We start from the raw sequence: 26,308 nt of genomic DNA, 5'->3' as shown, positions 1-26,308 counted from the left end.
ACAGGGTCATTGAATAGTCTTGTTATTTTCGCAATGCTGTAACACTAAAGAAACTGGTAACGTATCTGGCGGTGAACTTGGCGACAGGTTTCAAAAGGCTATAAAAAAGAAGTCAATAAAAATTTTGGAACTTTTCGAGTATTGTGATTAGCACATATGATATGCTCATCGTCCATGAAAATGATATTTGGAAAGTGTGTTTGTGGACGGAGAGGAGCAATAAAACATAATTCTAAAATAGCCGGCGACACTGCGTTTTGGGGGTATTAACGAAGTTTAACAGCAAAATTTTATACAAAAAGGCAGACAACCGCATTTGATCGTGTTTATTTTTGACATATAAGGTCCTCGTGATATATTATAAACATTTAAATAGTATCTAATAGGTTTCAGGGAACTGCAAACTGTCATGGAATGTCGGCGACACCAAAATTCCGTATTTGAACGCTTTTACTGAGAATGGGCCTATTGCCGTCTGAATTTTTACTTCGTTGTAAACGGAATTTCGTTATAACAGTGTTCGTTATAACGGGATTTCACTGTATGGGTAGGGTCGTTCGGCACAGATACGTTTCTGCACTTTCGGAAAGTTGCAAACTCCTTCATGGTAAGGACCTCTGTATGCCATATTTCGTCGAATAACAGAACCCCGTTTCTTTTAGCATGTAACTATTTTTAAATATGTGTGTGAGTATGTTGTGTGTACGGGAATATTTTTGTTGACATAACGGAACAGACATGCATATTTGCAGACTTTCCACCTTGAGACTTCATGCGAAATACGTGACTTGTAAGAAGACTCCCTCTCCGCTTTACGTGTGGTCATGAATTAATGGTTGTGACATTTTGGGTCTAAAGGTTGATAATAGGGATCTTACTGAGTGTTTAAGATATTCGAGACTTCGCTGCATTGCGCATAGCTGTAGAAGACTTGCAGCGAGATACAACGTAAGCGGTGATTTCGCCTGAGCGACCGATATCGTAGTAACGATGGCTAATCAACCGACCAGCAATCCCGCTCCTACGGGCAAGGCTATCCTGTGGATGACTCCTCGCATGATATCCACGGCTTTTGCTAAATGCATGAGTGGTGTTCCCGGCTGCCAAGTATGGATAGAGCCTTTCGGCTTCTCGCACTTTGCCAGGGAAGAAATGAAGAAAGCAGGTATCACCGAACTACCTTGGTGCTACGAGGGTCACGAGAAGGAATTCAAAGTGGCGTCTGAGAATCTCGAGAAGATTTTCAATTGCTACTTCCCTACAGAAAGACTACCGTAAGTAAAAAAAAAAAGAAAAGAGAGAGAGAGAAATAGAAGAAATTCACTGATAAAAAAAATGTACGAAAAAACATTGTTAATTGGCCAGGTATTTCAGTATACTTCGGAGCAAACACACACACACAGGTATATATATATATATATATATATATATATATATATATATATATATTGATAGAGAGAGAGAGAGAAAAAAAAATATTTGGTTGTTGTTGACTCTGTTCTGACTTCATACTTATATCGGTATTTGTCGGTATTTCACTTCCTTCAATCTTTCGTTGTTGTTTTCGGTATAGACCGCCAATGCAAAGCCAGTGCATATTTAGCTGATAGACGATAATGTCAAACACTAAAGCTGAAATATGAATTTTAATCAATTCGTGTCTTAGTCAGCAAAATGCGTAGCTTTGGAACGACTATGTTACCGCATTCATTTTGAATTATTTATTATGGAGATGAAGATCTATATCTCGATTAGGTAAAGGATGCTTGCAAAAAGCCATACTTCTTTCCTTTCATAATTATGACGTGCCGCCATAATAACAGGATTTTTCCTGTGAACTATTGCTCTTTTTTTATTAAACCGTTATAATATGAAGAGAATCATGAACTTTTTTATTAGTGAGCACAGACTATAGTTTCAGCGATTTGCTTCATCATCAGGTATGCAAACGTGAAAAAGGACCTGGAGGAATCCGAAAGCAAGTACGTATTCGTGAAGGATGAGAGCGTGGCGATGAAAGTCGACGACGCCAGGAAGTATCTCCCAACTGGCTACAAGCACTCTTTTTTACTTCGACATCCTCTCCTGGTCTTTAACTCCTTACGGAAGGCGGCGTTTAAGCAATTTTCTGCCAGCAACATCCTGAAGGATGAATCTCACAAAAGCGAGGATGTATATGACTTGCGCCTTTACGTCCATGACTACTACTTCGAAGACCTCTTCGAGAACCATTATAAGATGTGGAAGTACGTGAAGGAGAACATCGATCCGTCCCCTATGGTGTTCGACGCTGCCGACCTCCTCAACCACCCCCATCAGGTGGTATCCAAATACTGCGAGTCCATGGGTTTCCCTTACTCCGAATCTTTGCTGAAATGGGACCCCTCGCCGGAAGTAGCTACTGCCTGGAAGTGGCCGTCCGACACTTTGTACCGCAACAAGATTCTCGTGGGTCCATCTATGGAAAGTTCAGAGTTCACCAAAGCGCCACCTGTTCCTGCGAAGGAGCAGCTCACCGAAGACGTGGTACAGCTCGCACAGCAGGCGATGCCATTCTACGACGAAATGTATCGTCATCGACTGCAGATCTCTGCCTAGACCGTCCTGAGTCAAACGTTATCTATAGAGCTCAGTCGGAAAAAAATTTCAAAATCGATGTCCTGAAATAGAGATCTCTTTAAATAGAGAAATTCAAAGTTTATTCGATGATAAGCAGTTTTGGAATTGCTGTGATAAAAAAAATCAATGGAAAACAAAACGATCGTAATACAAAGTTGGTCCTTCCTTTCAAGATAGCTTTCTTTGTTTTGGATATCTAAGCCATTTTAAAACTAATTTTCATCAAATAGACTCTGCATTCTTGTTAAAATTTAACGCTCTTACATATCTCATTACATATTATTAGAGATTTCTCATATGAACCAGAACTATTAATACCATTCCTTTAATCTAAGAGAGTTCATGGGATACATAACTTGAATAACAATTGTTCCCCCATAATCTTTACTTCCTTCTGACCTGGTGAAAAGAAGATATTAATTTTTACTGATAGGTTTTGTTCCTCAAGAAAGTTAAATCCTATTTTCCTTTACAATAAATAAGACCTTCAAAAGTTTGACATGAGGGTTTTTAGCTTGTCAAATCAAGTTTATAGAAATAAATTGTAAGTAATGCAATGACCTTGTAATGATTGTCACTGGAACAAGGGAGAGTTTGCTGGAGTTTGCAACTTTCCTGGACTGCACTATATCCTTTCGTGAGATCTCATTTAGGTGTATAATAGCTATAGATGACTCATTAGTATGATACCTTTAACACTGATTCCAACGCCATCATGTTAGTGCGGAGAAGACATATCCTAATTTCAGTCTTAACACGTACAAGGTATGTTTACACAGTGCATTGATAATGACTACACAATCTTTTGAAAACTCCGTACAGAGCACTTAGCTTTTTCGAAAAGTAATGGAACAGTGTGACCTTTACTGACTTATCACAACTCAAAATAAAGACGAATTACTATCATTAGAACAAAAGCAACACTTGCTGAGCAATATTACCGTTTGATATCTTTGAGCTGGATATATATAGACACATGACTTGCCATTTTAAGTTTAAAGATGTTGAATTATGTCATCAAGTAAGAAGTGCTCGTATTCTTGAAAGATAACTTGATATGTGGCGATGTGTTGTGATGAACTATGACAGAAATTTATTTGCCCATCTCCTCAATTTTTCGTTACATTTTGATATAGGGATACACTGTATTCTTCACTAGTTAGCTACAACAGTTCGAGCATTTCTTCATTCATAAAGTTACGACTGTACATGATACATGTGTTAAGGCGGTGAGTTTGCTCAGTCGGTAGCGCGTCTGCCTCACGTTCACTCGGCCCGGGTTCGAGCCCGAGTCTGGACTGAGCAGTGTCGTGTGTGAGCATACCGTCCCCTCTAGCAGTACTGCACGAGGCAAAACACTCTGTCCCTCGGATAGGACATAAAATGGAGGTCCCGTGTATGAGAGAGTCACAGTTATGCACGTAAAAGATCCCGCTTCATTCATTCATCTCAAAGAGCAGGGTGTTTAACCCGGTGAAGTGGTTCCACCTCACATCCAAATGGACCCCATTGAAGACCAGCTTAATAGCTGAATATGGGCTATCCAGGAATCTTCTCAGATGGAAAATGAACAAACAAAACAGAACATGTATTTGGTATCGCACTTAATAATGAAATACATATATATAAATATATAATAAATAGTAATAATTTAGAATGAAGTTATCTAGGATTAATTTGGAGTCTTGATGTACCAAAGAGTTTGTATATGTTGTCACCATCATGAACGTCCGGTCACTATACGACTCTAAATCTAATGATTTTACTTCAATATCGTTCTATTTCATTTTTGTTTAAGCAACAATAAAGACATTGGGCACATTGTATCAGTAATCTGTAATCTGAATTTGTATTAAAATGTTTAATATTTTCTTTTCTTTTCCTGTTTATAACAGGCATGGGTTGACAAAAGAAAAAAGAAATCAATCATAGTCTGTTCGTCATTAAGTTTGAATATATGGGGGTGGCCACAAATTATCTGAATCGAAATCAGTTGAAGAAATGCACAATTACGTTTTCATGTTTATTTCGTTTCTGGTTCTGTGTTTAAAGTTTGAGACAATTAATCTTAGTTTGCTTGATATTGTACGTCTTGGTTTCTGCACATCATGTTCAAGTTCGTGTAGTCTTTGAGTTGTTAGAAGACATCATACAACCATACAAGTGGGGTTTTTTCTCCTTTAAAAATAAAGAGCAGAGTTTGGTGTCAACAAGTTAATGTAATGTCTTTTATCATGGAAGTTTTCCGCAATGTCCATGTTGAATAGTATGAATGATATGAGTAATGAAATGGCTGTGTTGTCTAATTATACCCACACACAGAAGGTTGTAAGCCTGATATACTTATTTTAACTCACAAACGCCCGAGCTGATACTTGATGCAAATGAGACCTGACCAACAGATATGACTTGGAACATAATGTAATTTCATCATCCTATTTAGAATCAAATCAATTTATTACACGTATTTCACACTTTAATATCAGGAGTATAAAAAGAAATTGTGATCATTTCCATATGTTTGTGAACAAAAAATCAAGTTTGGCAGTCAAGTTATCGAAATCAATGAAGAATGGAAAGGAAACATTACCTTCTTCCCAATTTACCATTACTGGTTTCACACTATTCAGTAACAACAAGACAGGTAAAAAACAAAACAAAACAAAACAAAACAAAAATGGTGGGGATGGGCTTTACGTCACCCAGAATTTTAATATGTAACTATCTTTAGATATAGGTATGTGAGCGAATGTGTCGTGCGTACTAAAACCCTTCGTTGACATAACGGAGAAGATATGCAGATATGCAGATGATCAATATTGAGTTTTGCTGTGAAACACTGATGAGGGATGGCTATACGTGATTTGTAGATATAATGAAACAGCCTTTCTTGCCGCTTTACGTGTTTTCATAAACTAATGGTCTTGACAATTTGCGTCTATAGATTTGTTGAGGGTTATCTGAGTGTTAAAGGGAGCGTATAATTTGTAACTTCAGGTTTCTAATATTTTGATGAGATAATGAGAAACCTCTCGTAAAATATGAAACAGCATGTAGTTCCAAGCGGAATTCAACATTCATTTGATGAAAATCGGTTTTAGAATGGCCGAGGTATAAAAAAAAGAGCATTCCGAATAAATAACGGGAACCACCTTTTATTACGATAGCTTTGTCTTACTTTGTTATTGGGTGTCTCAGGGATTGGAAAACCAATTTTCATCTAACAAACTTTGGATTCTTCTTAAAATGGTATTCTCTGTGCTTTTTCAAAAGTGATTTCTTGGTATCTCACAACAAGTTAAAAGCCCAATTCTCATCTCCACCAGTACTACACAATCCCTTTCAGATATTTGAGACTTCTTTGCATTGCGCATAGCTGTAGATTACTTTGCAGCAAGATACAGCGTAAGAGGTGATCTGGCCTGAGCGACAGATTTCGTATGGTAACGATGGTTAATCAACCAACCAGCAATTCCGCTTCTACGGGCAAGGCTATCCTGGGGATGACTCCTCGCATGATCTCCACGGCTTTTGCTAAATGCCTGAGTGGTGTTCCGGGCTGCCAAGTACAGTGGATACAGTGGATAACGAAGTCCTCGGGACCGACAGTTTTTTGTCGTTATATCGAAATTTCGTTATAACTGAACAAATAACCAATAGAAATACATAGAGCGGATAATGTTGCGATCTGAATTTTTACTTCGTTGTATCCGGAATTTCGCTATAACCGTGTTCGTTACAACGGGATTTCACTGTAAGGGTAGGGCCGTTCGGCACCGATACGTTTCTGCACTTTTGGAAAGTTGCAATCTCCTTTATGGTTAGGCACCTTTGTCATATTTCGTCGAATAACAGTAGCCCGTTTCTTTTAACATTTAATTATTCTTAAATATGTGTATGAGTGTGTTGTGTGTACGGAAGCATATTGTTGACAAAACGCAACAGACATGCATATTTGCAGATTACCATGCCTGAGACTTCGTGCGAAATACGTGACTTGTAAGTGTAACAAATTTGCCTCTTTGTTATTACTGAGTATTTCATCAACTCAGTCGGGATACTAGCCAAAGTGTATGGCTGGCAGGCACCTCTGCTTATCGTTATAAGCTGCTTATCGTATCGCGATTCAAGTACAGAGCGAGTACAGAGCGAGAGACTTGAGAAGTACAGAGACCTATAGTGCATGAGCAGCATCCAGGGCAGTACCGTACGTAGTAAAAGTCAAGACTTCACCCCGCTACAATCCCCGGACACAAGGGAGTTTTCAATTCAATTCAATCGTAGTTTATTTCAAATCAACGAAAATCAAAACATAATACAAAGTATACATGTCATGAAATGATATTGTCCAAACGTTTACAAAAGATTCATGTAGTATACGAAATAAATTATATACAACAACATATCATTATGTACAATAATTACGAGGAACAATGCATGTATACTTCGTGAGCGTTCGGAAAATAACTTCAATTATGGAAAATAGCGATTTTTTTTTATTTTTTTTTTTACCGCTGGATTGTATTAAATATGAATTACTTAAGTCATTTGTAAAAAGATAGTTATTTTAAGATACGCTGGCTTCGGCAATAATAAGAAATAAGAATAGAGTATCAATGCTAATGCCCAGACAGTGTTCATTGAACTGCGTGTACCGGGAAAATATGAAAAGGACGACACACTCGTACAGACATTCAGTTACCCACACACATATAAGACGCGAGACAGTACCGACAAGAGAGAAGACAATAACAATACATGTCTACGAAGAACAGAAGACAGGAAAGGAAGAGGAAAGAAGAGAGAAGAGAGGTCTGCATACAGAACACGCCAAGTGCTGCGACATCAGGACAGGTGAAACCTCAAGCATGAATTAAAGCAATTTAAATTATCTAGAATTATCTATTAATTATATTAATTATTTTCGATTGGGTGAACAAGAAGGACGTGCCGCCGAGCGCAACCGTACGTCAAGGCGTTACGTCTGTACGTTGAGCCGCTGCTAAAACACATTTCGATTTCGGGCGTCACGTCTCGTAGCGTGGCGCGTGCAGAAGGCAACTTGTGCCTTGGGTGCATTATGCATTATTATAAAATGGGTTCAAGAATGTAGCCAATTGGAAGCGCTGAAATGAGTCACGTGCGAGTGCATTATTTTTTACGATCATGCACGGCCTGACGTCACAATGTTTACACTAGCAGTGCGCACTCAATCAGTTGTTACAAGTGCGCGTCACGCGCTACTATACGCGCTGTCAATCCTGTAAACAACTTCTAGTTCGGGCTGCCAGCCGGCCTTTCTTGTGCATAACATATGGCGTACGTATACTCTTATACGTACAGTATGTGCGGGATTTCCGAGTGCGACGTGCGTAAATGTTTGGGACGAACATCTTCGGACATCTTGACTTTTGAGCGAGTGCTACATGTAGCTGACTGGTATTGACCCACAAAGGTACGTGAAAAATGCTGTTAGTTTTCGACCCATTTTATTAAAAAAAAAAAATGATGCACAGGATTATTTCGTGGCGTTAGTGAAGGTGCGGCGCACTCTCCAGTAAATACTCTCGAGTCAATACTCTCGAGTGCGCCGCACCTTCACTAACGCACTCTATCCTGTGCATCATTTGTATATTTGTGACTTGTTTCTGTACTTGTAATATTTATTTTGTCTTTGACTAGATGCCGAATAAGTATCCTGGGATGGATTTTGTGGATTTTAAAACATGATGCATGGTAAGACTACAAGGTAAATGCACTGCACCAGCCTAAGCACCGAGATGTGATTGCGTACAGCATTACGTGTGAATGCATGTGTGGGACTATGGTATGCAGTTGGAAAGTGCGAAACAGTGAAAGCGCGGGCAAATAAATTTGGTAACAGAGGCTGTAGTTTGCATGTCAGCGCTGCTGATGTGACGCATCAAGATCATAAGCTTTCATGTAATTAGAATATCAATATTCTCTCGAAAGAAAAAGGAAAACAGGTGAACTGAGCACGGATTTCCGGAGAGTCATCGTGCTCTTTCGAATGATTTTCGTCTATCGCGAGGGGAGTGTGACGTCATAGATAAGGTGAGTTGAGCGCGGCGCAACCCATTTGGGTGGACGGTGATAACCGGAGTTAACGTGTTCGAAATTTGTGCGATGAGCAGAGGGTCGACACTCGCGCATGCGCAGTACGTACAAACTACGTCATAACAGGGTGACGCCTGGCTCAACGTGCAAATCGAAAAGTCCCAACTGAATACATCACTAAACCAATGCACTGAACTTTGCACTTAACCTGACACTGCTGGGTCAGGCACACACAATCATCATGACCCGGTGTACTCCAACATATGACCTCTATGTCTACAGTACAATACACACGGCAGTGCACACTCCTGGACTGATCCATTACAGTGAGAGGGGTGCTCTAGGCAATTTTGTGACGTAAGGAAGAAGACTCCCTTTCCGCGTTATGTGTGGTCATAAATTCATGGTTGTGATATTTTGGGTCTAGAGGTTGATAATAGGGGTCTTACTGAGTGTTTAATATATTCGAGACTTCGTTGCATTGCGCATAGATGTAAAAGACTTTGCAGCGAGATACAACGTAAGTGGTGATTTCGCCTGAGCGACCGATTTCGTAGTAACGATGGCTAATCAACCGACCAGCAATCCCGCTCCTACGGGCAAGGCTATCTTGTGGATGACTCCTCGCATGATATCCACGGCTTTTGCTAAATGCATGAGTGGTGTTCCCGGCTGCCAAGTATGGATAGAGCTGGGCCCCCAAGTCATTTAGTTGGCTCTTTCCAGACCCGGGCTGCAGTATGCCCAACCTGGCGCACCGATAACTCTCTATTGTGCGTTTTTATTTTGACAAATGTTATATTGATATTTGTGACTCAAAGCCGCATAAATAATAATGATAATGATAATAATAATAATAATGATAATAATAACGATAAATTTGTCTCTTAGTCAGCACAGTGCGTTGCTTTGGAACGACAAAGTTACCGCATTCATTTTGAATTATATTATGGAGATGAAGATCGAGATCTCGATGAGGTAAAGGATGCTCGGAAGAAGTTCATAAATCTTTCTTTTCATAATTATGATCGACGTACCGCCATAATAACAGGATTTTTACTGTGAACATTATCGTTCTTTATGATTAAATTGTTATAATATGAAGAGAATCATGAACTTTTATATTCCTAGAACTGCTAATCCTCACTTGAGCGCAGACTATAGTTTCAGCAATTTGCTTCATCGTCAGGTATGCAAACGTTAAAAAGGACCTGGAGGAATCCGAAAGCAAGTGCGTATTCATGAAGGGTGAGAGCGTGTCAATGAAAGTCGGCGATGCCAAGAAGTATCTCCCAACTGGTTACAAACACTCTTTCTTACTTCGACATCCTCTCCTGGTCTTTAACTCCTTCCGGAAGGCGTCGTTTAGGCAATTAGTCTGCCAGCAACATCCTGAAGGATGAATCTCACAAAAACGAGGTTGTATATGACTTGCGCCTTTACGTCCGTGACTACTACATCCAAGACCTCTTCGAAAACCATTATAAGATGTGGAAGTACGTGAAGGAGAACATCGATCCGTCCCCTAGTGTTCGACGCTGCCAACCTCCTCGACCATCCCCAACATGTGGTATCCAAATACTGCGAGTCCATGGGTTTCCCTTACTCCGAATCTTTGCTGAAATGGAACCCTTCGCCGGAAGTAGCTACTGCCTGGAAGTGGCCGTCCGACACTTTGTACCGCAACAAAATTCTCGTGGGTCCATCTATGGAAAGTTCCGAGTTCACCAAAACGCCACCTGTTCCTGCGAAGGAGCAGCTCACCGAAGACGTGGTAGAGCTTGCAGAGCAGGCAATGTCATTCTACGAGGAAATGTACCGTCATCGACTGCAAATTTCTGCCTAGATCGTCCTGAGTCTAGAGCTCTCCCGAATGGATGAAATATCAAAACTGATGCCTTGAAATAGATGCTAATCTAAGAGAATTCGTAGTATACACAACTAATGACAAGAATTTTTCAAACATAATCTTTACTTCCTAGCAGTGAAATGAGTGTAAAACTTTTACTGAACGGTTAGCATTGGTTAGGCTCCTAAAGGAAGTTAAATCCTATTTTCGTTTACCAAAATGAAAAGCTTCAAGAGATTGACTTAAAGGTTCACAGGTTATCAAAACAATTTTCTTGAAATCTATTGTAAGTAATGCAACGACCTCATAATTATTGTCACTGAAACAAGAAGCAATTTGTTGGAGTTTGCAAATTTCATAGACTGTACTAGCGATTCTGTGTGTACATGTAATATTTCATTTAGCTGTAAACTAACTAGAAGACTCATTAGTATGATTTCTTTAATGCTGATTCCAATTGTCGCAATATTGTTGCAGAGAAGTGATATAAGTTCGGTGTTTATACACGCACGAGGTATGTTTACACATTGCATTGATAATGGTGACACATTCCTTTGTACTCTCCGCATATATCACTTAGTGTTTCGAATCTTGGAACAGTATGACCTCTATTGACTTATCATACCTCAAAATAGAGACGAATTACTATTATTAGAACAAAATACATACTCTCCAAGCAATTACCACTCGATATCTCTGCGCTGGATATTAATAGATGAATTGCTTGCTATTTTAAGTTTAAGAGTGTTGATTTATGTCATCAAAGTAAGGAGTGATCGTATTCTTGAAAGCTGACTTGATGTGTTGGCCTAATGAACCATGGCAGAAATTTATTTGCCGATCCAAAGTGAAAAGATGGAGTTTATTTTCTTTACATTTTGATATAGACATGTACCAACTGTATTCTTCACTTAAGCTATTAGATTTTGAGCATTTGTTCATTCACAAAGTTACAACTGTACACAATACATGTGCGTATCGCACTTAATATCGAACTTAGAATAAAGTTGTCTAAGATGAACTTGCAGTCTTTATGTACCAAACAGTTTGTTTAAATGTTGTCACCGTCATAGACGTCCGGTCACGATGACTCTAACTTCTACGATTTTAATTCAATATCCCTTCTTTTGTTATTTCTTTTTCAACAAAAGTAAAGATATTGTGCACATTGTATCAGTAATTTCTAATCTGAATTTGTGTATTTCAAGGTGATAAATATTTCTCTTTTCTTTGGCTGCTTACAACAGGCATGGGTTGACAAAAGAAAAAAAAATCATAGTCTGTTCGTCATTACGTTTAAATATAAGGAGGGGGTGGCCACAAATTATCTGAATCGAAATCAGTTTAAGAATTGGTTATATTACGTTTTCATGTTAATTGTGTTTCTGGTTCTGTGCTTTAAGATTGAGACAGCTATTCTTACTTTGATATTGTAATTCTTGGTTTATGTACATTTTGTTCAACATCGTTTTGACTTCTCGTTCTTAGAAGGTATCATAATTTTGTTAAAATACCAAATTGAAGTTTCACAAATTTTATTCGTTCTTTTCATATGCTTGCCAAGCGTCCACTTTTGAACGCCTGTAGTACCAAGTGTATCTCTGCAATTCCTGTTATATTTTGTGACCTCGTGGACTTCACACTTCTCTCTCTGCATGTCTGCAGATATTTCAGTAGCCAAATGCAAAACCGCCCTCAATATTTTATGCACTCTGTAAATACAACATATTAATACACTCTATGTGACTGTGCATCACAAAACCAACAAAAAGTCTCACCCCTTGATTTTATGATTACGACATAAAACGGTTGAAACGTGTCAACCAAATCAATCTTGAGTTTTTCATATTTTCTGAAAGAGTTATTATTTTTCTGTTTTATCTGCTTCAGTTTGGAACCATAAAATGAACCGGAACGTATGTTTTCAGCCTTTCTTCTACAACCTTTTTATTTTTTTATTAATTTTTTTTTGTAGAGAAGTGTGATCAGGTATTTCTCAGCGGCCCCTTCTCATTTCTTGAAAATCCTTGGCACACTCTTAATTTTCAACTCTAATAACTTTAGAAAGGATAATGCTACTGCTTTGAAAGTTGGCATTAATCATAGACAGAATAGACAAAACAGAACGTTAATAGAGCATGTTTAATTCCAGGTTAATCAGATACTCCTAGTAATCTCTTCATTGTTGTCTCTATACGGTGGTTTACATCCTGTTTTTTTCCACTTATCGCACAGCTATCACGTCTCTGTAAAGAATAGACGTTGTACTTCAGAGCCCTTTTTCTCAGTTCACACTATACCAAAGTATGTGCTCTCTTTCCAATATTAAGATAGATTAGAAGAGTCCATAGAGTGTGCTCTTTTAAAATCTGCTTTTAACTAAAAATCCTCGCCTGGCGACTTTTTGGTGATTTTGTGATGCGGGGAAACCTATTATCTCCAGAGTCCCTTCATTTTTGGTTGTACACGTTCAGCTGACTTTTCTACTGTAAATATCTTTGCGCACTTAGTCACTCAAATGTTATAAATTTACTTCACAGGAAAAAAAAAAAACAGCTATTCCAGTATATCTGTGTGCTCTTGGTGCATTTTCTTGTTGTTGAGTTCATATTTTTCAAGGGATATTGTCATTTAGAATTGTTTTTTTTTTCCGTCAAATTCGTAGCTAAAGACAAAACTCAAACCAGCATTCAATGTTTGTTTCTGCCATAATTTACGCTCAGACGGTGATCCTTTACCTCGAGGAGAGCTATCTTCGAAGATATCTCGTAGTTAAGAACCGTGTAGATACACTCGAAGGCATTGAATGCCAGTGGCAATTCGCGAAAATTTCATGCCGCGAATATATCATGTTTCACAGTACCCTCGTTAGTTTTGTGGTCTAAATTTCGGTTCTGTGGTTTTATCATCGAATGGGATTCGCTGGGAGGAGCTTATCCTTCGTCGATGAAATCCGACGACGCCAGGAAGTATCTCCCAACTGGCTACAAGCACTCTTTTTTACTTCGGCACCCTCTCCTGGTCTCTAACTCCCTCCGGAATGCGTCGTTTAGGCAACTGTCTGCCACCAACATCCTGAAGGATGAGTCTCACAAAAGCGAGGACGTATTTGATTATCGCCTTTACATCCATGACTATTTCGATGACCTCTTCAAACACCATTTCAACATGTGGAAGTACGTTAAGGAAAATGTAGACCCATCCCCAATGATGATCAACGCTGCCGACCTCCTCGACCATCCCCATCAGGTGGTATCTAAATACTGCGAGTCCGTGGGCTTCCCTTATTCTGAGTCTTTGCTGAAATGGGACCCCTAGTTTTTTTTTAGACGGCGCAGATTGGGGACCCTAAAAATCTATTGGGGACCCTATCCCTAAACCTAACCCTAATCCTAATCCTAACCCTAACCATCAAACCCTAACCCTAACCCTAACTCTAATCAAAAACCCTAACCCAACGTTTTTCCCATAGGTTTAACACGCACCATGCCCCAATCTGTGCCGTCTTAAAAAAAAAAGAAAAAAAAAAAGAAAAAAGAAAAAAAAAAAAACGCTCGCCGGAAGTAGCCACTGCCTGGAAGTGGCCGTCCGACACTTTGTACCGCAACAAGATTCTCGTGGGTCCATCTATGGAAAGTTCCGAGTTCATCAAAGCGACACCTGTTCCAGCGAAGGAGCAGCTCACCGAAGACGTGGTAGAGCTCGCAGAGCAGGCGATGTCATTCTACGACGAAATGTATCGTCATCGACTGCAGATTTCTGCCTAGACCGTCCTGAGTCAAACGTTATCTTGAGCTCTAATGGATGAAATATCCAAATAGATATCCTGAAATAGATTTTAACGGGATGGTAAAGCATTGATAATGATGATTCAGCTTTAAACTTTTTGCAACCACTTTATGAGGGTTAAAGAGCATACATTTCTAGGGGAATCCACAGTTTAAATGATGAAAAGCAGTTTTGGATTTGCGCTGTGAAGAAAAAAAAACACAATGTAAAAGAAAAAGATCCTAATAAAAGGTGGGTCCCACCTTTTATCAAGATAGCTTTGTTTTGGATATCTCAACATTTGAAAAACAAGTTCCATCAAATAGACTCTGAATTCCTGTTAGAATTATATGCGCATATGCATTCCATTATTTAAGAGGTTTCTCATTATCAATATATATATGAACAGTTTGTTTGCAAAAACCGATAAGTCCATATTTGTCAAATGGAGATATTTGCGATTAAAGGTCAAGAAAAATAAAGAGAATAATAAGGAAATTTTGCTTCTTTTGATCATAACTTCAAAAATGTACCTTTATATGTAGTGACCAATATTTCATTTAAAAGGTGTTATTTTGTACTTTATGACAGAGACCGTACTTCAAAATCTTCAAAAATGGACTTATCGGTTTTTGCAAACAAACTCTTCATATATATATATATATATATATATATATATATATATATATATATCTTTAAAACACTTAAAACCTGAGGTCCCATGTGAACCAGAACTATACCATCCTTTTAATCTAAGAGAGCTCATGGGATACACAACTAAAGTTAAAAAATGTTCACCATAATCGTTGCTTCTTTCTGACCTGGTGAAATGAGTGTAAAACTTTTACTGAAAGGTAACTATACACAGCCCAGTCGCTTTAAAACGCGATGAAACTTAAATCCTACTTTCGTTTACCAAAATTATGAGCTTCAATAGATTGACATGAGGGTTCTTAGGTTATGAAATCAATTTTCCAGAAATACATTGCAAGTATAATGCAACGAACTTATAATTAATGTCACTGGAACGAGAATGAGTTTACTGGAGTTTGCAACTTTCCTAAACACTGCACTTTAGCATTTGTCTGTGTACACGTGATATCTCATTTAGGTGTATGACTCATGGTATGTGTGGCATACCTTCAATACTGATTCCAATCGCCAAATTAGTGCGGGGAAGTGATATAATGCTACTGTTTACACGTACAACGTACATGTTTACACTGTGCATCACATCCATTGTAGTCTAAGCACATGCTTAATAGTCTGGGTGCTAAAGCCACTTTTTGGGCCTAACCTTGTTTTACCGTCCACCCAATGTTTTTTGATGGTTTTGCCCTATTTCGAGGGTGCTGAATCCGAATCTGGATGATGCAACTTTTGCATCCTTGAGGGTTTTGAGATACTCACGATGGCCGCCAAAATGGCCGCCCAAACCGGAAATTCCCATGTTTTTCTTTCTAAATGGTGAGAAATTGAGAACAATTGATGGTTTTACCTTATTTCGAGGATGCTGAATCCGAATCTGGATAATGCAACTCTTGCATCCTTGAGGATTTTGAGATATTCAAGATGGCCGCCAAAATGGCCGCCCACACGGAAATTCCGATGTATTCCCTTCTAAATGGTGAGAAATTGAAAACAATCGATGGTTTTACCCTATTTCGAGGGTGCTGATTCTGAATCTGGATGATGCAAGTCTTGCATCCTTGAGGATTTTGAGATATTCAAGATGGCCGCCAAAATGGCTGCCAAAACTGGAAATTTCTATGTATTTCCTTTTAAATGGTGAGAAATTGAAAACAATCGATGGTTTTACCCTACTTTGATGGTGTTGAATCCGAATCTGGATGATGCAACTCTTGCATCCTTGAGGGTTTTGAGATGTTCAAGATGGCCGCCAAAGTGGCCGCCGAATTGACCGTAAATTAAAACCTGAAATTCCGATGTATTTCCTCCTAAATGGTAAGAAATTGAAAACAATTGATGGTTTTACCCTGTTTGGAGGGTGCTGAATCCGAATCTGGATGATGCATCTCCTGCATCCTTGAGGATTTTGAGATATTCAAGATGGCCGCCAAAATGGCCGCCAAAACCGGAAATGTTCACGTATTTCATTCTCAATGGTTCAAATTTGAGAACAATTGATGGTTCTATCCTATTCCGATTTCAAAATGGCCGCCAAAACCGGAAATTTCCACGTATTTCAATTTTAATGTTTCGTAATTGAGAACAATTTTATTGATGATTCTACCCTATTTCGATCACTATGCTGAATGCGAATCTGGACGATACCACCCTTTCATCATTGAGAGTTTGGAGATATTCAAGATAGCCGCTAATGCTCGCCAGAATGGTGAGAAATTGATAACAATTGATGGTTTTACCCTATTTCAGGTTTTTGTCAATGGCAAAATCTAAACCCGACCATACTCTGCTGATAAACGAACGCATATTGTACATCCCAGTTTGAACTTGCTGTACAGTGAAACCAGCTTTACCGGATATCTTGGAGTTTGTAAGATACAGCTGTGCCAGGAATGAATCCGGCAAGACTACAGATGCGGTTGAATATTTGAAAGATTACACTGTTTCATCTACATAGTATTATCATGGATGAACACTAACAGTCAGTGGACAAGACATACCCATCTCGATCATATTGTGATAGTGATGTGAAGAAGTTTACTGAGATTCCCAACATTACCTGTTAATCCATGAACAGTTTTAATCGTTTCATCCATGAACACTCACATTGGTTAATTGGTTTATATTGGTGGTCTTGATGACATTGTTGAAGACAAGAGTTGATCATTTTTATAGTTCTGCTTCAATTTTTTCTTCAATATGATGTAATATCATATATATATGTATATATATATATATACATATATATATATATATATATATATATATATATATATACATACATATATGGGGTGACAAACCTCGTATCTACAAAATGTCACATGTTCAGGAGAGAAAAACAAAAACGAAAACAAAAAGCAAACAAACATGGCAGCCAAAGCACTATAACAAATGAGAGAACCTTTCCTTTGACATGCCATGGTATAGCTTCATTTTTGAGGTAAGACAACTAAGGTTTGGACAGGACATCATTAACTGATTATCTGACTGTTTATTCAAAAAAGTCATTTTCACTAAAATTTCAGATACAGGGTCTTGCCACCCAAGCGACGATATCATATATAAACACGAAAGTCACAGGTAACGCGCAGTAAAAAACAAACAAACAAACAAACAAACAAAACAAACGACAACATGTAAGGTAATAGTTGATAGTCCAGTATACTTACGAATATCATAATCACGCAGAGTACTTTTGAAATTACCCTTATATTGATATCCACTATAATGGTCATGGATGCAACCATTTCTAGTGACGTAATCAGAATATGCCACAAGTTTTATAAGAGTACGCGGCGAGACTCATAAGAATACAAGACAAATTTCAACACCAAATACCAGCAGGCCATAATTTAATATTACTGTTACAGCCAAAAAGGATTAACTTTACATCAGTCTGCGGAGCCCTTATTGGCTACCACAGGCATTACTTTAGGGTGCATAAAAAATTTTCAGTCTTATCTTTGTGTTATTTGTACGTTTCAGTATGATATCAATATAATTTTTCTTTCCATTACGTGTTAAAGTTCCGTTTGAGACATATCGGAATATCTCAGTATATTACAATACCATTCTGACAGTCATTTTGGATGCCATATTGTTGGCTGATTTGACAAATTTGCTCAACCGAGTTGAATTCAAGAATACGGATTACTGCTTTTAATCCCTCGCTTCACGTTATAACACAATATTTCACAATTTATAAGAAAATATCAAGGAATTTCAGTTTATACAGGACATTTGTAAATATCTCAAAACCTTCAGCACCCTCGAAATGGGGTGAGACCATCAATTAATTTTCACATTTTCACCATTTAGAAAAAAGATATTAACATTGGAATTTCAATTTCTGCCAATTACTTTGGCGGTCATCGTGGACATCTGAAAACCCTAAGGTATACAAAAATGGCAACAAGAAAATGTCGAGGGTGCTGAATAGGGTCTCAAAATTTTCAATATTAACTGTTATTTTGGCGGTCGTCTTGGAATTCTCAAAACCCGCAAAACACAAGAGTTGCATCAACCAGGTTCGGATTCAGCACCCTCAAATTAGGGTAAAGCCACCAATTGTTTTCAATTTCACACCATTTAGAACGAATTAGGGGGCCTACATGGGAATTTTTCCGTTTTTGACGGCCATTTGGGGGCCATTTTGGCGGCCATCTTTATAATCTCGAAACCATCAAGGATGCAAGAGCTGTATCCTGCAGCTTCAAATTCAGCAAACTCAAAATAGGGTAAAACCATCAATTTGTTTCCATTTTTACACCATTTAGAAGGAAAAAAGGGGTCTACATGTGAGTTTCCATTTTTGGCAGTCATTTTGGTGGCCATCCTTATTATCTCACAACCCTTAAGGATACAAGAGTTTTATGAAGATTCTGATCCAGCACCCTCGAACTAAGGTAAAACCATCAACAGTTTTTCAATTTCTCACCATTTAGAAGGAAATACAGGGGAACATCCAGATTTGGATTCACCACCGTCGAAATAGCTTCGAACTATCAATTATTTTCAATTACTCAACATTCAGAAGGAAATACATAGGAAATTCCGGTTTGGGCGGCCATTTTGGCGGCCATCTTGAATATCTCAAAATCCTCAAGGGTACAAGAGTCGCATCAGCCAGATTCGGATACAGCACCCTCGAAACAGCTTAGAACCATCAACTGTTTTGAACTTGATCTCACCATCTAGAAGGAAATACATACGAATTTCCTGGTTTTGACGGCCATTTTGGCGGCCATCTTGAATACCTCAAAATCTTCAAGTATGCAAGAGTCGCATCGGCCAGATTCGGATTCAGCACCCTCGAAATAGCTTAGAACCATCAATTGTTTTCAATTTCTCACCATCTAGAAGGAAATACATAGGAATTTCCGGTTTTGGCGGCCATTTTGGCGGCCATCTTGAATATCTCAAAATCCTCAAGGATGCAAGAGTTGGATCATCCAGATTTGGATTCAGCATCCTCAAAATAGGGTAAAACCATCGATTGTTTTCAATTTCTCACCATTTAAAAGGAAATACATAGGAATTTCCGGTTTGGGCGGCCATTTTGACGGCCATCTTGAATATCTCAAAACCCTCAAGGATGCAAGAGTTGCATCATGCAGATTCGGATTCAGCACCCCCGAAATAGGGTAACACCATCAAAAAACATTGGGTGGACGGTAAAACAAGGTTCCGCCTTTGGCACCCAGACTATAATGTTTTCGAACGTCATTGATGTGTATGACCTCCAATGACTTATCATACCACAAAATAGAAACGATTTACTATTGCAGATTTTGCAAATGGGGGAGGGGGTGGAGAGGGCATGGCGTGCATCCTCTTTAATTTTGTTTTCTGTTTGTTAGATTAATAAAAATAAAATAATTGAAGTGGACGGTGGTCAGACGGTTTAATTCTACTTTTTTACACATAAAATATGCATGAAATATATATATATATATATATATATATATATATATATATATATATATATATATATATTACAGAGATATTGACTGGTACGGGGTGGAATGTAACATTCTTTGGACCGCCAGGGAGTTATATTTTCCCAAGGGATTACACAAATGAGAAATACAAAAACGAAACCCAACTCTCAAAATACATCTGGAGCCTGAAAGAAAAACGCGTAAACTTCATACCGACATGGGATATCCAAAAAAAGTCAAACTTAACTCGAAGAAGGAGTGGCCTGTGCAACCTCTGCCTCGATGAGAAGGCCATCATCATCCGAAACAAAAACGCACTCAATAAAAGGTCCGAGCTTATATCCAAATGCAGACACCGGAAAAGAAAAATCATCCATGCGTCAAACCGATCCACCGCGCCACATGAGCACAGAAACACATCACTTTGTCAGTCTGCCTGAGGATCGCGACAGCGTGAAACCGCCGGTAGCAGACAAGGCACCAAAACACAAGTACGTATATATATATATATAAACTTATACGTTTCCTTTTTTTTCCCCTTTTTGGCTTGTCAGGTGATGAAACCTGAAAGAGGCATGAGAATACTGACACAATTTGCATTTTTTTTTGCGTGTTGTCCTAGTCTTTTTCACTTGTTAACAAGAAGTCTGATAAAAGTGGTACTCGCATTTCTGATGCCACAGCAACTCTTAGTGACAATTGAGTATCTGAATATAAGAACGACCCAAGTCCATGAAAGACCATTTTGAGTAGACTTAAAAAAAAACCCAAACTTCATATCTTTTTTATTTGTCCAATAATATTCTATTTAACTGTGATGGGAAGGCAACATTGTATATAAAAAATATTAGAACATATATTATTTTGACAATTAACACTTACATTAATTGTGGAGAGGCCATTTTGTGTGATGGACTTGGGTCGTTCTTTGAATCATATACATGATATTCTGCTATAGAGATGAGAGAAGGATGAGAGAGGGCGCTATAATATGAATGTAAGAATGACCCAAGTCCTTCATTCTTACATTCATATAAGATTAACTCATTCATTTCAGGCACTTCCGTGGATAATTAGGATTTATCATTTATACCCAAGATGAGTCCATGCATAAGCTACAATTTCCCATGTCAAACTGAATTTGGCCAAAAACTGGACTTGGGTCCTTCTTATATATAGGTCTTCAATCAACTGAAATGAATTTATCAATATTATCTCAGAAGATAGCATAAGAATGATAACGCTTATGATGCACCACTAGCCTGGCTCTATTTGAATGAGTTTATTTATGTTTACGATTATATATATATATATATATATATATATATATATATATATATATATATATATTTGTGTGCGTGTGTGTACGTGCGTGTGTGCAATATTAAAAGAGTGTTTGCCGATGTATTGCGGATGACACAATCGCTGAGAGGCTGAAAGTGATCTGAAAGACTTTTCAAACTAATGGCTGTGTATAGTTTCAAAGAATACGGGAAGACATACCAAACCCCTATGAAATATGAAGGATAACACATGAGAGTATCACAACAAAGTCCACAACACGAAATACAGTCATCTCGAAATGAAAAAAAGAAACCGACATTCCCTCCTTTAATCTAACCCGTTCATGGTCTCTTTTCCCTTGATTTAGATATCTTTGTTTTGTTCCAACAAATTCGCTACCGTATAAAAAAGAACTCTCTTCTGTTTCAATACAGAGCAATATTGCAATAAAAGGTGGGACCCACCTTTTATTACATACACTTCGTTTTACGGTGTTTTTGATGCCTCAGTCATTCAAAAACAGATTTTCATCAAATAAACATTGAATTCCTCTTAGAATGGTATTCTCTATACTATTTCATAAGTGGTTCTTGGTATTTCGCAAAAATTAAGAGCCCAATACTCTTCTCCACCAATATCATATCACATCCCTTTAATATTTTCTTTTCGACAAGGAATTTCTAAACGCGTACATGACAGTGCTAGTTTTCATGCATTAATGAATGAAACAACTGTGTAATGCACACATTTGATGGACATGCAACTTTTATTTTTTTCTCACTTTTGGGGTGGGGGTAACGCCAGCTCCAGCAATAAGGGTTTATGTAAACCATAAGATAAGGAAATCAGCACTGTTAGTCGAATGATCTACTCACACCGATATTGTCATGTCATTAGATATGTATTTTTTGTCATTGGGATCACGTTGATATCATCTTTACTGTAGCAAATGCTATTTTTTTTTTCAATTCAATTCAATTCATTTCAGTTTTATACTTTTTTCCCAACAAAACCTAACAGAAAGTAGCTACAAAGATCTTCCGGTTGCATCTGACTGTGAAAACAAAATTAAATGTTAGTTAGCAAAAAAAAAAAAAAAAAAAAAAAAGATGATCCATGCATACCTGCAAAGTGCAAAAACGCTAAGAGAGAGAGAGAGAGAGAGAGAGAGAGAGCGAGAAAACGAATTCAGAGGTCCACTATAAAACCTTGTTTGTATACTGTGAACCACTCAAGGAAGTTTATGAAAGTACTCAACTGCAAATGCTGAGCACCAAACAATTCAAAACTAGACGAAATAAAACAGAAGAAACAATACAACATGAAATTACTGTAAGGTACGAGAAATTAGGACAATACAGGACAAAAGGAAGGAAATGAGAAAAAGGAAGAGAACTGATACAAGCTGATCAAGGGGAATTGGAAGGGGAACTTAGGACATCATGGAGGAGGTGCTTCGGGCAGCTTTTGGCTGCACTCAGCTGAGCAAGGATTGTGCAAGAAGGGATGCGTATTTCATTATTTTTATTATGATGATAAGCACCAGGTATGATTATTAAAACATGCGGACAAAACAAGCAACGCACACGTAATGGTTAGGGGTTATGATATTTGATGTGATGCTATTTGCTTTAAGCTTCCACACTTTCAAAACAAATTCATGAAGCGGTATGATAGAAATAGTCCAATGACATAAATATATCTGTTAAAATGATGATAATGAAAAAAAAAGCAAGATAGTGTCATGATGGGTGACACCGTATTTTTATTTCATTTTCTTTTGTCAGTTTTTGTAAATGAATCAAAAATGTATTGAAAACCTGAAGGAGAATTACGTTTTGTTGGTATCTTACAAAATGATTCACGACGAAACGTTTTCGAGCATCGAAAGTTCAGGGACTTATCTCCAATTACTACGTCCTTTATTTTTCTCCGGTAATAAATTAGCTTAAGACAATATGATTACATCCACTGAATTATTATTCCTAGTATTGCAAAACACACACACACACACACAGAGAAATAGTTGACACTCGAAATCATTACAGCAATAAAAATGTAGACAAACGTGACGTGTTATCAGGGCGTACATATTTGCTGGTTGTGAGATATCACATAGTATTAAGTGAAAAAAAAAAAAGAAAAGGAGGAGCGCCAGTTGATTAGGAAGTCTTGAATTTTCCAAACATGGCCTTCTCAAGACCCATTCAAGACACATTCGACTACCAAGGAAAGTATGGCTCCTGAGACATAAGAGAAAACGAGGTTTTCGACGTATATGTGTAGCTCTGGAATGAAAAAAAAAAAAAAAAAAGGTTGAGCGATTTTTTTTTTTTTTGTGGTTATGTGTTGTGTGGCTCTGAGTGGGTTATTTGTTTCTGTGTTTTCTTCTTCTTTCTTTTTCCTTTCTTTCTTTCTTGTTTTCTGAAAGCTTCTAAGAAGGTTTGTACTCTTGATGTATGTAAAATGTATATTTATTTTTCCTCTTTTTGTACTAAAGATTTATATGGTAATTCGTAGTGTTAAAACCGTATTAATTGTGTATACAGTATGTTTGAATGATTTCCTTTCTTTGTATTTATTGTGGTTGTGATATTATTCTGTTTATTTTAATGTATAATCTTTGTATATCTGTGTAATTCGACTTTAAGTCGCCCACTCAGATTTTGTTGAATAAAGACCTTCTAATCAATCAATCAATGGTGATATAGAGTTATGACTTCCTTTTATAATGGAAAAGGGGGAGGGGCGGTGGAAGAAATCGACTTCAGGAGAATTTGCTTAAATACTTAATATGACATGGTATGCGGGAGGCCTATCACATTGCTTTCATGATAAAAAAAAAAGATGTGTGTCTGTAATCTTTTGTCTTTTACATTTGTCTGCTTGAAACGTTAGGAAACAGGACAAAATCATGTGTTTTTTTTTTTACTTCCTGGCTCCCAGTTAATTGGACTATATATGTTTTTTTTTTTCCATTAAAACAAACGATAAAGATTGTCCAACACCAAGAGTCTTCCATAAGCATTAAGTGTTAGCTGAGGTAGAAATTTGCAAGCAATACATATAATTTCCTAAAACACTCCTCAACTTCACATTGTTTTATTACAAAGAGGAAAGATATATTAAGCAGCAATAGATAAAAACGGTAACATTTCAAGTAGCCAACATGAGTATCCAATGACTTGGAGAAATCTCGGTAAAACACATTATAATGGCATTTAGATTTAGTTTTTACAATGTGGATAATTTCAAATCTAAACTGAATATTCGAACTTCAAATCAAGACTAAATATTCGACACTTTACTTTCTCTGAAAGTTGTGTCCCTTTAAGCGAAATACTGCATCGTCCACATGGAATAAAGCTTGTAACAAATCAAGGGCCTTCTCGTCAAGAAAGCAACATTATGATTTATACAAGATACATAATATATTGTCTAGTGGGCTTTGAACAGTGAATGTACTTTTCTATCATCGGCGGTAGAGAACTATATCATCTTTAAAAAGTATTGTTGAGAAAAGTGTCGTTAGACACGCAAAGACCATCTATACACGACTTTGCCACGATCCACCGGTCGTACGACCTTGCGATAGGAAGTGTGACGTCACAAGCCTTGCCAGCTTCTAGTCGCAATGCCAGTCGTAGAAATTTGCCTCTTCAAAATTTCATGACCGGTCATTGACTTTCAGCCGATCACGCTATAATGTCATGCCTTGCTGTGTAGTCTGATAGTTAACAAAAAAAAAAAAAATGAATTGTGCGGTGTCGAGCTGAGCGACTGGTAGTATGACACGGCTTGACTCCACAGTCGTTCGACCTTTGCCGTTGGAACATGTAGTGTGCGGTTGGCATTAAAAAGGAAATTAAAACCCAAAGAGCAACATGGATTGAGTGGAAGCAGCAACATTAGTAGAACACATCAGTGAAAGATTTAGGATAATTTACGGATAATTGATGCAAAAGTTATGAATTAGCTTTTTTCTAAAGTTTTGGTGTTGTAATGACTGGATAAGGATACAACTAGAGTTTTTGTCGACATGTCGACATAATGTATGTACAAGATTATGAACCATCTAATAACTGTTTTGTAAAAGAAAATTATCAAATTGTCACATTGATATCTTTCGTTTAGAAAACAAATATTACTTAACAAGGGTGGATCTGTAGCAAGCAATTTCTCAGATCTTACAAAAGTGCGTTTTTGACAAGCAGCAAAACATATCAAATGTTTAATTTATCTCTACTTACCTCTACAAATCGTGCATCATCGTTCATGAGCTCAGAAACGCTGTCATAGTCCATTCCGTTGCCGGTGAAATGTTGCTTGAGAGGACATGGTTTCATATCCATCTCTTGCCGATGACCCCCCCCCCCAAAAAAAAAAAAAACAAACAAACAAACAAACAAACAAAAAACAAACAAACAAACAAACAAACAAAACAAAACAAAAAAACAAAAACAAAAAACAACAACAACAACAACAAATAAATAAAAAAGGTTGTCTTTGAATCATAATTCTCTTTACATGAATATTCATACCAGTATTGTAATATTGTGATGGCCGATACACAGATGCTTGCCTGTACCATTAACACCTACAGTATCCTTTATTTCCCCCCTGAGTTTTAATCACACTTTGATTGTTTTTGATCACTCGATGATATAATGATTTCTGTTTTAGTCTTTTTCTTTTACAATGTACTTGGCGATGCAGGATTGGCACTTTAATATTCCATGTTGTCTATTCAATAAGCTTCAGTAATACCTTGTAAGAAAATGATTTATGGTGATGTGGGAGAAACACAGGTCTGTTATGTTATGGTTTGAGGATACCATCCGTACATTTCTTTATCTAACACTACATAATCGACCATTCCCCAAACACACACACAGAAATAGGTTTCTATTTTTCTTGCAAGTGGTGTTTACCATGGTGGAATGACTTCCAAACATGTTGATGTGGTATATGACTTTATTTCGAGTGGATTTCATTACTAGCTTAAAGCTTGAATGATGACATGTTAAACCTTCTCACCTAGCTCAACGTATGTATATCGCGACCTAGTTTCTGAGTATTCATCAATATTTTTATTATACAGTAGGGTGCCTACTTGTTATTA

General features: G+C 37.6%; 1 protein-coding gene and 2 pseudogenes across 1 annotated transcript; all 3 read left to right on the top strand.

Moving 5' to 3' along the window:
- Positions 1-960: 960 nt before the first annotated feature.
- On the top strand, positions 961-2,598 carry LOC140240120 (uncharacterized). The gene is made up of 2 exons (XM_072319931.1): positions 961-1,274; positions 1,941-2,598. Exons 1-2 carry the CDS (start codon positions 991-993, stop codon positions 2,596-2,598), a joined length of 942 nt encoding a protein of 313 aa, XP_072176032.1. The 5' UTR covers positions 961-990.
- Positions 2,599-9,259: 6,661 nt separating this feature from the next.
- LOC140239705 (uncharacterized) lies at positions 9,260-10,543 on the top strand (annotated as a pseudogene).
- A 2,949-nt stretch (positions 10,544-13,492) lies between these two features.
- On the top strand, positions 13,493-14,313 carry LOC140240311 (uncharacterized; annotated as a pseudogene).
- The last annotated feature ends 11,995 nt before the right edge of the window (positions 14,314-26,308 follow it).

The sequence above is a fragment of the Diadema setosum genome, chromosome 16, assembly GCF_964275005.1.
Source record: "Diadema setosum chromosome 16, eeDiaSeto1, whole genome shotgun sequence".
Classification (NCBI taxonomy): domain Eukaryota; kingdom Metazoa; phylum Echinodermata; class Echinoidea; order Diadematoida; family Diadematidae; genus Diadema; species Diadema setosum.
Note: the sequence above shows the minus strand (reverse complement) of the source record. Positions and strands in the feature narration are given on the sequence as shown.